The sequence below is a fragment of the Sminthopsis crassicaudata genome, chromosome 1 (genome assembly GCF_048593235.1).
Source record: "Sminthopsis crassicaudata isolate SCR6 chromosome 1, ASM4859323v1, whole genome shotgun sequence".
NCBI lineage: Eukaryota > Metazoa > Chordata > Mammalia > Dasyuromorphia > Dasyuridae > Sminthopsis > Sminthopsis crassicaudata.
The window spans coordinates 463,220,679-463,236,093 of NC_133617.1; the positions used below are offsets into that span (position 1 = coordinate 463,220,679).

Below are 15,415 nucleotides of genomic sequence, written 5' to 3' on the forward strand. Positions count from 1 at the left end.
ACAGGTCATACCAAAACAGCTTTATTTCCTTTTTTGGTCAGGACAATTAGATTGGTAGATAAAGGAATGCTGCATATATAATTTACTTAAATTTGATCAAAGCATTTGAATTGTTTCCTATGTTATCCTGTGGTCAAAATGAAGCAAAATAGCTAGATTTGAGCTTCTTAAACTTTTTCCATTTATGACCCCTTTTCATAAATTGAACATTTACTAATAATAATCATAAAGAAATTTATTTTTAAAATTCTTTGATATGTATAAATATCTATAATTTTACCATTTATTAAAGACAAAAGCAAATTTGCATATTAATAAGGTAGATGTGCTTGTTTATTTTTACATAGAGAATTAAATTTTGGCAGAATATTTGCTACCTTTTACTGTTGCCAATTTTTTTTTTGCAGTCCCCCCATACAATACCATATGGAGTTGTGACCCATAGTTTAAAAAGATTTGCGCTAGATAAACAGTGAGATGGGTTCCTTACAGGTTAAATGACCAGACTTAAGCCAAACAGCACTCAGTAATGGAACAGTGTTAAATTAGAGAGGGGTACCTGTAGATATTTATCTTTTGAATTCCATTTGACACATATTTTTGATTAGATGAAGTTATAGCTGTCCTGCCTAACAGATTTGTAGATGAGCCAAAGCTGAAAGGTACAGTAACAGATCGAGTTAATAGAATCAGGATCCAGAAAGAACATTGTAGGCTAGAACATTGATCATAGATCCAGAGCTTATATAGACTTAATAGGTTATCTAAAACAGTAATACAAAAATCAAATAGAAACAGAGAAATCACTAAAGTATACATAAGAATTCCTGCTGGTAGCATATTGACTTAAAAAACCACACATTAACATTTTCTATGTTCTACTTTACTTTTATTTGTTCAATATTTCCCAGTTATATTTTAATCTATTTCTAGCCATACTTGCGAGTGATATTTGATCATTCTGTTCCAATAGAAGAACCCATAACTTAAATTTTTTTAATTTTTTATATCTTTTTATTTACAAAACATATGCATAGGTAATTAATTAAGTTTTCCCACATCCCCTCCAACATTTGTCATTATCTTTTCCCTCTCATCTTAGCCAATCTGAGAGGTGTGTAGTGGTTCAGAGTTGTCTTAATCTGTCTATTGATCAGAGAAATGGTGATTTGGAGCACCTTTTCATATGACTAGGAATAGTTTCAATTTCTTCATCCGAAAATTGTCTGTTCATATCCTTTGACCATTTATCAATTGGGGAATGGCTTGATTTCTTATAAATTTGAATCAATTCTCTATATATTTTGGAAATGAGGCCTTTATCAGAACCTTTGAATGTAAAAATGTTTTCCTAGTTTATTGTTTCCCTTCTAATCTTGTCTGTATTAGTTTTGTTTGTACAAAAGTTTTTTTAATTTAATATAATCAAAATTATCTATTTTGTGATCAATAATGATCTCTAGTTCTTCTTTGGTCACAAATTCCTTCTTCCTCCACAGGTCTGAGAGGTAAACTGTCCTATGTTTTTCTAATTTATTTATGATATCATTCTTTATGCCTAGATTGTGAACCCATTTTGACCTTATCTTAGTATACAGTGTTAAATGTGGGTCAATGGCTAGTTTCTGCCATACTAGTTTCCAATTTTCCCAAAAAAAATTTTTTTTGTCAAATAGTGAATTCTTATCCCAAAAGCTGGGGTCTTTGGATTTGTTAAACACTAGATTGCTATAGTTATTTACTATTTTGTCCTGTGAACCGAACATATTCCACTGATCAACTAGTCTATTTCTTAGCCAGTACCAAATGATTTTGATGACTGCTGCTTTATAATATAGTTTTACATCTGGTACAGCTAGGCCACCTTCATTTGCTTTTCTCTTCATTAATTCCCTTGAAATTCTTGACTTTTTGTTCTTCCAGATGAATTTTGTTGTTATTTTTTCTAGGTCAGCAAAATAGTTTATTGGGAGTTTAATTGGCATAGCACTAAATAAATAAATTAGTTTAAGTAATATTGTCATCTTTATTATATTCACTTGACCTATCCAAGAGCACTTAATATTTTTCCAATTGTTTAGATCTGCAAAGTGTCTTGTGGTTTTGTTCATATAGTTCCTGACTTTCCCTTGGCAGATAGATTCCCAAATATTTTATGCTATCAATGGTTATTTTAAATGGAATTTCTCTTTGTATCTCTTGCTGTTGGATTTTGTTAGTGATGTATAAAAACGCTGATGATTTATGTGGGTTTATTTTGTATCCTGCAACTTTGGTAAAGTTGTGAATTATTTCTAATAACTTTTTAGTTGATTCTCTAGGGTTCTCTAAGTATACCATCATATCAACTACAAAAAATGATAACTTGTGATCAATGATGGACAGAGGTAGCTACACCCAGAGAAGAAACACTGGGAAATGAATGTAAATTGTTAGCACTAATATCTGTCTGCCCAGGTTACATGTACCTTCGGAATCTAATGCTTATTGTGCAACAAGAAAATGGTATTTACACACATGTATTGTATCTAGGTTATATTGTAACACAAGTAAAATGTATGGGATTGCCTGTCATCAGGGGGAGGGAGTAGAGGGAGGGGGGGATAATTTGGAAAAATGAATACAAGGGATAATATTATAAAAAATATATAATAAAAATTATTTTTTAAAAAAATGATAAGTTGGTTTCCTCATTACGTACTCTAATCCTTTAATCTCTTTCTTCACTCTTATTGCCAAAGCTAACATTTCTAATACAATATTGAATAGTAACGGTGATAGTGGGCAACCTTATTTCATTCCTGATCTTATTAGGAATGGTTCTAGTTTATCCCCATTATATGTGATGCTTACTGATGGTTTTAAATAGATGCTACGTTAAGGAAAAATCCATTTATTCCTATATTCTCTAGTGGTTTTTTTTTTTAATAGGAATGGGATTTGGATTTTATCAAATGCTTTTTCTGCATCTATTAAGATAATAATTTTGGTTTTGTTAATTTGATTATTGATATAGCCAATTATGCTAATAGTTTTCCTAATATTGAACCAGCCCTACCTTCCTAGTATAAATCCTATTTGGTCATGGTGTATTATCCTGGGGATGATTTTATGTAATATCTTTATTTTAAGATTTTTGCATCAATATTCATTGGGGAGATTGGTCTATAATTTTCTTTTTCTGTTTTCAAATTACCTGGTTTAGTTATCAGTACCATGTCTGTGTCATAAAAGGAATTTGAACCCCACAACTTTTAAAAAATATTTATTACTATTTTTTTTATATCTCCACACTTCTACTCTCTCTTCCCCTTCTAAAAAATTATTCCTTGTAATGAAGACTTTAAAAAGTGGGGATAATAGTACACTAAAGCACATTGAAAATGTTTGATATTCTATGGCCACAGTAATAATATTCATAATAATTTATCCCCACTTCCACAAAAAAGCAGGGAGATATACCTTTTCATATGTTTTCTTTGAAGCAAAATTTGGTCACTATAATTTCTCAGAATTCATTGTGATTATTTTATTGCTTTCTTTCCATGTATGTTGTAATATCAATCAACATGTGTTTTTTAAGGTACCTTTTATATGTGAAGTCATCATGCTAGGTTTTAAGGATAAAAGTACCAAAAAAAAAAACCAGTCTCTACAAGTAGCTTACATTCTAATAGAGGAGAAAAGTATATTTTACAATTTGTACATAAATATACTTTTAAGTATAAATATATGCTTATGTATGTATATATATTGCTATTTACATGTATATTAATATATATACAGTGTAAATGTGAAGGTAACTTATTTTTGTAGATAGCATGTATATTTTTTCTGATTCTACTTATTTCACTTTTCATCAGTTCATATAATCTTTTCATGCTTTTTTGTATTCATCATTTCTTATAGCAAAATAATATTACATGGCACTCATGTATAACAGTTTGTTTGACCATTTCCTAATTGATGGTCATCTTGTTTGTTTCCAATTTTTTACTACCACACAAAAAAATACTTTTGTACTATTTTATTATCTAGCAGAGCTTTTCTTTTTGTCTCTGACCTCTATGAAGTATGAAGAAATGGATTTCTGTGTCAAAAAGTCTGCATATTTCAATTATTTTATCTTAATAATTTCAAATTATTTTTAGAATAGATGGATCAGTTCAAAGCCCCACCAACAATGCCCTTGCTTTCTATTACCACTCTACAATGCCATATCTTATCATCTTTGCAAATTTATTTATCTCATGAAGAATACTAAAAATTGTTCTGATTTATAGTTCTTTTATTATTAAAGATTTAGAGCATTTTCTCATCAATGCCTATAGATGAATAAACTGAGGACTATTGAGGTTAAGTGGTTTGCTCAGATAATAAAAGACAAAGCTGGAATTCAAACTCAGATCTAAAAACATCAGAACCAGGATACTTTCCACTGCAACTCTCTGATTCCTCAAAATTTTCCTTATTAAGCATTAATATGAGCAGGAAGGGGAAGCTACTTGTCAGAATAGATAGAATGCTGGGCCTGGAGTCAGAGAGATTAATTTTATCGAATTCATATCTGATCTCAGATATGTACTACCTGTATATGTACCCTGAGTATATCACAACCCTATTTGCCTCAGTTTCCTTATCTGTAAAATGAGCTGGAGAAAGAAATGGCAAATTATTCCAGTATCTTTGCCACGAAAACCCCAAAATGGGATCATGAAGAGTCTGACATGACTGAACAACAACAACAACATGAACAGGGAAAAGCTATTATGTCCCACCCTAAGCTTTGCCCTCAGTCATCTGTGTTTAGATTGTTTTCCTCCCCAAACTATCAACAAGATTAAATAAATGTATTTGGCTTCCTACTATGGCTTAAATATGAACCTGAGATTTATAGTCATTTCTTCAGAGCCAATAAAAGTAGACATCCATGCAAACCATACACATGACAAATATAAAATTATATTTATTGCATAAGTGAAAAAGATTCAAACAACCCTTCACATGGAGATAAAAGTATGTTGCAATAAACTTAATTTCTGCTGAAAAAAAAAGAGTTAAGTTTACAAGATGATAAGTTATTTAAATACTAATTGTTTTTTGGTTTTTGGTTTTTTTTTTTTTCTTTTTTCTGAGGCTGGGATTAAGTGACTTGCCCAGGGTCACACAGCTAGAAAGTGTCAAGTGTCTCAGAGCGGATTTGAACTTGGATCCTCCTGAGAATTCAAGGCTGGTGCTCTATCCACTGCGCCACCTAGCGGCCCCTAAATACTAATTGTTGAGCCAAATCTAGTAAAAATGAAATTGAATTGGAATGAATGTTAAGTCCTATACTTGCAGAAAAAAATCAGTGTCACAAATAGAAGTTGGGGAAACTCATGGCAAGATAGCACTTTGCTTGAAAAAATATCCACCAGATTTAGATGATTACAGATTCAATAGTTAGTACTGTAATATGAGATCAGAAGAATTAAATATGATTTTAGACTTTATTAAGATTCTATTAAATTCAATTCAACAAGTATTAAGGAAAGTATAGCATCCAGGACTTTGTCTCTCTATCATGACCACAGCTGAAATAGTTTAGTTCTTTGTACTACATGTTAGAAAGAAGAGTCCATGACAGCTGTCTTTAGATATGCAGAGGGCTCTCTAAGCTTAAATACACTAGTTGATCTGTGATCCCATCAATTTGGAGGTTTTTATCAATGATTTCCTTTCCATGACTTCCCATCCTTTATAAGGTGTCCATATCCTCCCATAAATTCATTATAGAGGTCCACCCAAGGATTTTTTCCCCTTACTTCTTATAGCCAGAGAATTCCAGCAAAGCTTGTTTCTATTTTTAAATCATTTATTAAGTTCCTACTGTACAAGCCTGGTGGGAATACAAATACAAAAAGCAGGCCCACCTCCAGAAACTTATATTATACTAGAGATACAGCTTGCTTGTTCTGGCCCCAGAGAGCAAAACTAGTGAGAGTAACAGGTGGGAGGTTCAAAAGGACAGTTTAGCTCTTCATAAAGAGCTTCCTTATAATTAGATGTATGATTCCAACACTAGAATGGACTTGCTCAGAATATAGTCTCTAATACTGAAAGTCTAAAAAAAAGAAAGTATAGTTAGCCTTCAAGGATGACTGACCTCTTGTTGGTGACATGACAATTCAATCAAATGTAGGTTAAATTAAATTAAATAATACCAACTATTACTGAGATTCGTTAATTAATTCTAAGATCATGATTCTTCATAAAGCTTCTAAATGATTATGGCTGGGCTGCTTGAGGACCATTCTTACCTAATAGCATAGATAAACCATCTCCACAGGTTAAAAAATCCTCGGGAAGCATCTATTTAAAACCATCAACAAGAATCATACATAATGGGGTTAATCCATTCCCAATAAGAGCAAGGATGCGCCAAGATTGCCCACTATCACCATTATTACCATTATTATCAATATTGCATTAGAAATGTTAGCTTTAGCAGTAAGAGAAGAAAAAAGAAATTAAAGGAATTAGAGTATATAATCTCTAATTGTTGTTAATCAGTAAACAAATGATTACTCTTTGCAGATGATATGATATACTTAGAAAATCAACTAAAGAATTACCAGAAACAATTCACAACTTTAGCAAAATTTCAGGATACAAAATAAATCCACATAATTCATCAGAATGTGGACCACAACATAGCATTTTCATTCTTTTTGTTGTTGTTTGCTTGCATTTTATTTTCTTTCTCTCTTATTGTCTTTTTGATCTGATTTTTCTTGTGTAGCATGATAATTGTGGAAATATGTATAGAATCATTGCACCTGTATAACATATATTGGATTACTTGTCAACTAGAGAGGGGGTAGGAGGAAGGGAACATTTGAAACTCAAGGTTTTGCAAGGGTAAATGTTGAAAACTATCTATCCATATGTTTTGAAAACTGGATTTTTTTTTTTACATTTTTTTTATTATATATATATATATATATATATATTTTATAATATTATCCCTTGTATTCATTTTTCCAAATTACCCCCCCTCCCTCCATTCCCTCCCCCCGACGACAGGCAATACCATACATTTTACATGTGTTACAATATATTCTAGGTACAATACATGTGTGCGAATATCATTTTCTTGTTGCACAATAAACATTAGAATCCGAAGGTACATGCAACCTGGGCAGACAGATATTAGTGCTAACAATTTTCATTCCCCTCCCAGTGTTTCTTCTCTGGGTGTAGCTACCTCTGTCCATCATTGATCAACTGGAAGTGAGTTGGCTCTTCTTTATGTTGAAGATTTCCACTTCCATCAGAATACATCCTCATACAGTATTGTTGTTGAAGTGTACAGTGATCTTCTGGTTCTGCTCATTTCACTCAGCATCAGTTGATTTAAGTCTCTCCAGGCCTCTCTATATTCCTCCTGCTGGTCATTTCTTACCGAGCAATAATATTCCATAACCTTCATATACCACAATTTACCCAACCATTCTCCAACTGATGGACATCCATTCATCTTCCAGTTTCTAGCTACAACAAAAAGAGCTGCCACAAACATTTTGGCACATATATGTCTCTTTCCGCTCTTTAGAATTTCTTTGGGATATAATCCCAGTAGTAGCGCTGCTGGGTCAAAGGGTATGCACAGTTTGATAACTTTTTGGGAATAATTCCAGATTGCTCTCCAGAATGGCTGGATTCTTTCACAACTCCACCAGCAATGTATCAGTGTCCCAATTTCCCCACATCCCCTCCAACATTCATCATTATTTGTTCCTGTCATCTTAGCCAATCTGACAGGTGTGTAGTGGTATCTCAGAGTGGTCTTAATTTGCATTTCTCTGATTAGTAGTGATTTGGAACACTCTTTCATGTGAGTGGATATAGTTTCAATTTCTTCCTCTGAGAATTGTCTGTTCATATCCTTTGACCATTTATCAATTGGAGAATGGTTCGGTTTCTTATAAATTATGGTCAGTTCTCTATATATTTTGGAAATGAGACCTTTGTCAGAACCTTTGTTTTTAAAAATATTTTCCCAATTTGTTACTTCCCTTCTAATCTTGTTTGCATTAGTATTATTTGTACAGAAACTTTTTAGTTTGATGTAATCAAAATCTTCTATTTTGTGATCAATAATGATCTCTAGTTCTCCTCTGGTCATAAATTCCTTCCTCCTCCACAAGTCTGAGAGGTAGATTATCCTCTGTTCCTCTAATCTATTTATTATCTCCCTCTTTATGCCTAAATCATGGACCCATTTTGATCTTATCTTGGTATATGGTGTTAAGTGTGGATCCATATCTAATTTCTGCCATACTAATTTCCAGTTTTCCCAACAGTTTTTTCCGAATAATGAATTTTTATCCCTAATGTTGGGATCTTTGGGTTTGTCAAAGATTAGATTGCTATAGATGTACCCTTTTTTGTCCTTTGTATCTAATCTGTTCCACTGATCTACCGGTCTATTTCGTAGCCAATACCAAATTGTTTTGGTGACTGCTGCTATATAATATAGCTTTAGATCAGGTACACTTAGACCACCTTCCTCTGAGTTTTTTTTCATTAGTTCCCTTGCAATTCTTGACCTTTTATTCTTCCTTATGAATTTTGTTGTTATTTTTTCTAGGTCATTAAAATAGTTTCTTGGGAGTCTGATTGGTATAGCACTAAATAAATAGATTAGTTTGGGGAGTATTGTCATCTTTATTATATTCGCTCAGCCTATCCAAGAGCACTGAATGTCTTTCCAATTATTTAAATCTGATTTTATTTTTGTGGCAAGTGTTTTGTAATTTTTCTCATATAATTCCTGACTTTTCCTTGGTAGATGGATTCCCAAATATTTTATACTCTCAACATTTGTTTGGAATGGAATTTCTCTTTGTATCTCTTGCTGTTGCATTTTGTTAGTGATATATAAAAATGCCGAGGATTTATGTGGATTTATTTTGTATCCTGCCACTTTGCTGAAATTTTGAATTATTTCTAGTAGCTTTTTAGCAGAGTCTTTGGGGTTCTCTAAGTATGCCATCATGTCATCTGCAAAAAGTGATAGTTTAATTTCCTCATTTCCTACTCTAATTCCTTGAATCTCTTTCTCGGCTCTTATTGCCGAGGCTAGCGGAAAACTGGATTTTTTTAATAAAGTTTTTTATTTTTAAAATACATATGTGGATAATTTTTCAACATTGGTCCTTACAATTGTTATTGACTATTTTGTACTGTGAACCTAACCTATTCCACTGATTGACTACTCTATCTCTTAGCCAGTACCAAATGGTTTAATGACTGTTGTTTTTTATAATATAGTTTTAGGTCTGACACATCTAAGCCACCTTAATTGGCTTTTTTTTTTTATTCCCTTGAAATTCTTGACCTTTTGTTCTTCCAGATGAACTTTGTTATTATTTTTTCTAGATCTGTAAAATAATTTCTTGGGAGTTCGATTAGTATGGCACTAAATATGTAGGTTGATTTAGGTAGTATTGTAATTTTTCTAATATTTGCTCAGCCTACCCACAAGCACTTGATATTTTTCCAACTTATTAGATCTGACTTTACTTATGTAGAAAGTGTTTTGTAATTATGTTCATATAGTTCCTGACTTTCCCTTGGCAGAAAGATTCCCAAATATTTATACTATAGACAATTATTTTGAATGGAATTTCTCTTTGTATCTCTTGCTGCAAGACTTTGTTGGTAATATATAAAAATGCTGAAGATTTATGTGGCTTTATTTTGTATTCTGCAACTTTGCTAAATTGTGAATTGTTTCTAGTAGTTTTTTAGTTGATTCTCTAGGGTTTTCTAAGAATACCATCATATCATCTAAAAAGAGTGATAATTTGGTTTCCTCATATCCTACTCTAATTCCTTTAATCACTTTTTCTTCTCTTATTGCCAAAGCTAAAATTTCTAATACAATACTGAATACTAATTGTGATAGTGGGCAACTTTGTTTCACCCCTATATTGGGAATCATTCTAGTTTGCCCCCATTATGTATGATGCTTGCTGATAATTTTAAATAGATGCTATTGCTCATTTTAAGGAAAAGTCCATTTATTCCTATACTCTCTAGTGTTTTTAATAAGAATGAGTGTTAGATTTTATCTAATTCTTTTTCTGCATCTATTGAAATAATCATATGATTTTTGTTAGTTTAGTTATTGATATAGTCAATTATGCTAATAGTTTTTCCTAAAATTGAATTAGCCCAGCATTCCTGGTATAAATCCTACATGGTCATAGTGCACTATCCTGGAGACAATTTTCCGTAATCTCTTTGCTAATATTTTATTTAAGATTTTTGCATCAATATTCATTAGGGCAGTTGGTCTATAATTTTCTTTTTCTGTTTTCACCCTATCTGGTTTATATATCAATGTCATAAAAGGAATTTGGTAGAATCCTTCTTTCCCTATTTTTTTTTGTTCTTTAAATGTTTGGGAGAATTCACATGTAAATCCATCTGGCCCTGGAGATTTTTTCCTTAGGAAGGTGATTAATAGCTTGTTCTATTTCTTTTTCTAAAATGGGACTATTTAAATAATTTATTTCCTCTTCTGGACAATCTATATTTTTGTATATATTCTTCTATTTCTACTTAGATTATCAAATTTATTGAGATATAATTAGGCAAAATAATTCCTAATTTATTGCTCTAATTTCCTCTTCATTGGTGAAAAGTTCTTTCTCCTTTTTCATTTATGAGACTAGCAATTTGATTTTTTTCCTTTCCTTTTTATAATCAAATTAATTAAGGGTTTATCTATTTTGTTGGTTTTTTTTCATAAAACCAAATCTTAGTTTTATTTATTAATTCAATAATTTTCTTACTTTCAATTTTATTAATCTCCCCTTTTATTTTCAGAATTTCAAATTTGGTATTTAATTGAGGGGTTTTAATTTGTTCTTTTGCTAGCTTTTTTAGTTGTAAGCCCAATTCATTTATCTTTTCTTTCTCTATTTTATATAAGTAAGCATCTAGTGATACAAAATTTCCCCTAATATTAACTGTTTTGGCTGCATCCCACAAATTTTGGTATGTTGTCTCATTATTGTCATTCTTTTGGATGAAGTTATTGATTGTGTCTATGATTTGTTGTTTCATCCATTCATTCTTTAGGATCAGATTATTTAGTTTCCAATTAATTTTTGGTCTCACTGGATTTTTTAATGTAAATTCTTGTTGCCAAAGTAATGATTTTGACATCATCTTTTTTCTCCTCTTCTAGAATCCATCTTCTTCATATATATATATATATATATATATATATATATATATATATAGAGAGAGAGAGAGAGAGAGAGAGAGAGAGAGAGAGAGAGAGAGAGAGAGAGAGAGAGAGAGAGAGAGAGGTGCGCGGAGGGAAAGATATATATATATCTTTCCCATAATAATATACATATATAGATATTTTTCCTATAATATATATATATATCTTTCCCTCCCCATCCCTCTAACTGTCTTTATATCACCTAATATCTATTACAATCTCTTGCATATATTAGACACATAATGAATGCTTATTTAGTTAGATCATTCTCAACAGCATTTGTTGACATGAGCAAATATTATCTTACTATGGGTACTGCTCCCTAAGCTTGAGATCCTTTTAGCTCCATTAAAGAAATATGGTTCAATTGAGCAGTTCACAGCAAACACTTTTTTCCAGGTGACTCCTTTCATATATCTTTTCTAGCTCAAGATTTTCTCTCTTTACTCAGTCTGAGAGTCGATTGTGTGACAAGTTACTAAAACTCCCTGACTAATTTTCATGCCCTTAATAAAGGGGAGCATTACATCTTTAGCAGATACTTGAAGAAATGAGGAAATGGTTGGGAGAGTGACATAAAGTCAAGGGACTGTGAGATGAGGAAGGAAGAGAAGAGAGTAAATAAGTACAGTTAAACTTTAGACTGCTTCTATCAAAATTTATGATAATCAGACAGAAACTAGGTTAAAGTTTGTACTTGCATGGTCTAAAAAAGGAAGAAATATTTTCTTTTTCTTTCTTTCTTTTTTTTTTTTCCTGAGGCAATTGGGATTAAGTGACTTGCCTAGGGTCACACAACTAGGAAGTGTTAAGTGTCTGAGGTCACATTTGAATTCATGTCTTCCTGACTTCAGGGCTGGTGCTCTATCTACTGCACCATCTAGCTACCCCAGAAGAAATATTTTCTATCTAAACATATACAAAATATAATGTTTAACTTTCTAAAGCTTTTTGATATTTTTAATACCCCATTTACAAATACTTGATATACTAATTATAAAGTATTCTTATCTTCGTGTTTCTTCTTTGAGGAATGCTATTAAACAATATTTTATTAGAGTCATTGGACTTGGAAATAATAAAATTAATAATAAAATGCCATTTCTTTTTTTTTTTTTTTAAGATGTTAATTTTGGCTTTTTGGCTGTATCAAACTGACTTTATCCAAATAAATGAAGTTTTTCTGTGTTATCTTCTAAAATAATTGATGAGATGAGGTTAATATTTTCCCACTTTGAGGATGGAAGCAACAATATTTTGTGAATTTGGATGTAATGTAACTACATAAGAAAGAAGCATTGCTGTTTCATTTAAATTCACATGTAGAAGGGACCTTATAAGTCATTTCATTCAACCTCCTAATTATGTAGAAATCTTCATTACTATTCCCAACAAATGTACTTTCTCCCTCTGTCCAGATATTTCCATTGATGGGAATTCACCCTCTCCCAAAGCAGCTTATTTGCTTTTTCAAATATATCCAAGTATGTGGAGGGAAAGGGAGAAAGGGCAATGTATATGGGTACCTAGGGAGAAGCAAGGAGTATGTTAAAACAAAAAGAGTCAATCTTAAAAATATTCATTCCATTGCAAGGTATGAGTAATCAAAGGCATCAAGGTAATCCACAAATCTTTGCTTCTTGATTTTGGATTTTTTTTTTAACCTAAATTTAAATATGTGTATTTCAGTGATCTTGAGATTACTTCAGATTCAATAATAAAACCATATTGTGAAAGCTGGAATTGTAAAACATTCTGGTTTCCCCTTTCCTACCTCTTGATTCTTATTCCTTTAACCCATTCAAGGCTAAAAATCTTTTTTATATACTGATCCTGGTCTTCGCCCTTTCTCAAATCTGACTGACAGCTAATGATTGAGTAGTTTGGATTTAAAGGTACATCTCTGCATCATAGAGGGAGGGAGAAGCCAGGAAAATAAGTGTTTAAGTAGTATAGAACTAATTGATCTTGAACTTGAAAACACGATTGTTGGAAGCTATTAGGGGTAATCCTCCTATGGTTAATCAATTAACTATATAAAAGTAACAACTGAACTATAACCTATAGAATAATAATTTCTTTATAATACTATTTTGCAATTTATACAGACTTTCCTGTAACATCCCTGAAAGATTGTTACTGCAAGTTTTATTTCTATTAAGTAGGGAAACTAAGGAACAGAGGGTTTTTCCCCCTTAATGAATTGCCCAATGTCTCACAGCTAATTAAGGGGAGAAGCTGTACTTGACCAGTAATTTTTCTTCTCTCCCCCCCCCACAATAGCATGCAATGAGATGTTATTAATCCAAAGCAAAGAACTTTATTATTTATAAATATATGCTTTGCATTGCAGGATCTCAGTGGGACAGTGTACTGCCATGTGGTGATCAGAAAACCTTCAGTCCATTAGAAACTTATGTAGAAATGACTGTACAGGTAAGTCTACCTATACTTAGTTTTCATAATAAACTACAGAAGTCTATCAACTTTGTTAAGGTAAATTGCTACTCCTTTGTAGAAAAAAACCCATTGTCTGGCAAGCAAAGGGTTATGTGGCAGATTCATTGACCAGTAGTTTAGATGACTGACTTCTGGATAGAAGCTTTCCTTTCTAGATAATTACAGAATTTGATGAAGGGACCAGATGTGGAATTTCTTTCAATTCGGTTCTGGGTTAGGAATATGCTTTTGAACCAGATTCTAAAACATGCATGTCAGGGGTAACCTAACATAAGGCATCATGATGTACTTGAAAGTGTCTTAATCTGGAAATTAAGATCTGTTTCAGACAGATTATCTGACCTTTTGATCTGTTTCCTCACTGATAAAAATACTTGAACTGTTTATTGCATAGGATTGGAATGAGGTTGGTACATTATAAACCAGTAATACCTCCTTCATTTAACTGTGAACATTGTGAGGGCAAGGACAAGCATTTATTCTTGAGTACTTAAGTACAGTAACAACCTGATTATGTGATGATCACTTGGCTCTCTTAAAAAAATGTGTAACATTACAAGGCAATTCCAATAGAGTTGGGAAGGAAAGTGCCATCCTCATCCAGAGAGAGAACTCTGGAGATTGACTGTGGATCAAAGCACAGTATTTTTACCTTTTTTGGTGGTTGTTTGTGTGGTTGTTTTTTCTTTCTCTTGGTTTATTCCCTTTTGATCTGATTTTTCTTGTATAAGGTGACAAATGTGGAATTGTGTTTAGGAGAATTGTACATATTTAGCATATCAGATTGCTTGCTGTTTGGGGAGGGGGGAGATAAAGAAGAGAGGGAGAAAAATTTGGAACACGGAATTCTACAAAAATGAATATTGGAAACTATCTTTACATATATTTGGGAAAATAAAATATATTAAAAACAAAATATTTTTAAAATATTAAAAAAGCAAGTTCACCCACACTTAACACCATATACCAAGATAAGATCAAAATGGGTCCATGATTTAGGCATAAAGAATGATATCATAAATAGATTAGAGGAACAGGGAATAGTCTACCTCTCAGACCTGTGGAGGAGGAAGGAATTTATGACCAGAGGAGAATTAGAGATCATTATTGATCACAAAATAGATGATTTTGATTACATCAAACTAAAAAGTTTCTGTACAAACAATACTAATGCAAACAAGATTAGAAGGGAAGTAACAAATTGGGAAAATATTTTTAAAAGGAAAGGTTCTGACAAAGGTCTCATTTCCAAAATATATAAAGAACTGACCCTGATTTATAGGAAACCAAACCATTCTCCAATTGATAAATGGTCAAGGGATATGAACAGACAGTTCTCAGATGATAAAATTGAAACTATTTCCACTCATATGAAAGAGTGTTCCAAATCACTACTGATCAGAGAAATGCAAATTAAGACAACTCTGAGATACCACTACACACCTGTCAGATTGGCTAAAATGACAGGAACAAATAATGATGAATGTTGGAGGGGATGTGGGAAAACTGGGACACTGATACATTGTTGGTGGAGTTGTGAAAGAATCCAGCCATTCTGGAGAGCAATTTGGAACTATGCCCAAAAAGTTGTCAAACTGTACATACCCTTTGACCCAGCATTGCTGTTATTGGGATTATATCCCAAAGAAATACTAAAGAGTGGAAAGGGAC

General features: G+C 32.2%; 1 protein-coding gene across 6 annotated transcripts in view; it reads left to right on the plus strand.

The window, feature by feature from the left end:
* PALM2AKAP2 (PALM2 and AKAP2 fusion) overlaps positions 1-15,415 on the plus strand; it is a 485,619-nt gene that overhangs the window by 318,761 nt on the left and 151,443 nt on the right. For all 6 annotated transcript variants that reach the window (XM_074280842.1, XM_074280849.1, XM_074280840.1 and 3 more), the window contains one exon: positions 13,638-13,720. In XM_074280842.1, the coding sequence (XP_074136943.1) occupies positions 13,638-13,720 (83 nt within the window). The remainder of the gene's footprint in view (positions 1-13,637; positions 13,721-15,415) is intronic.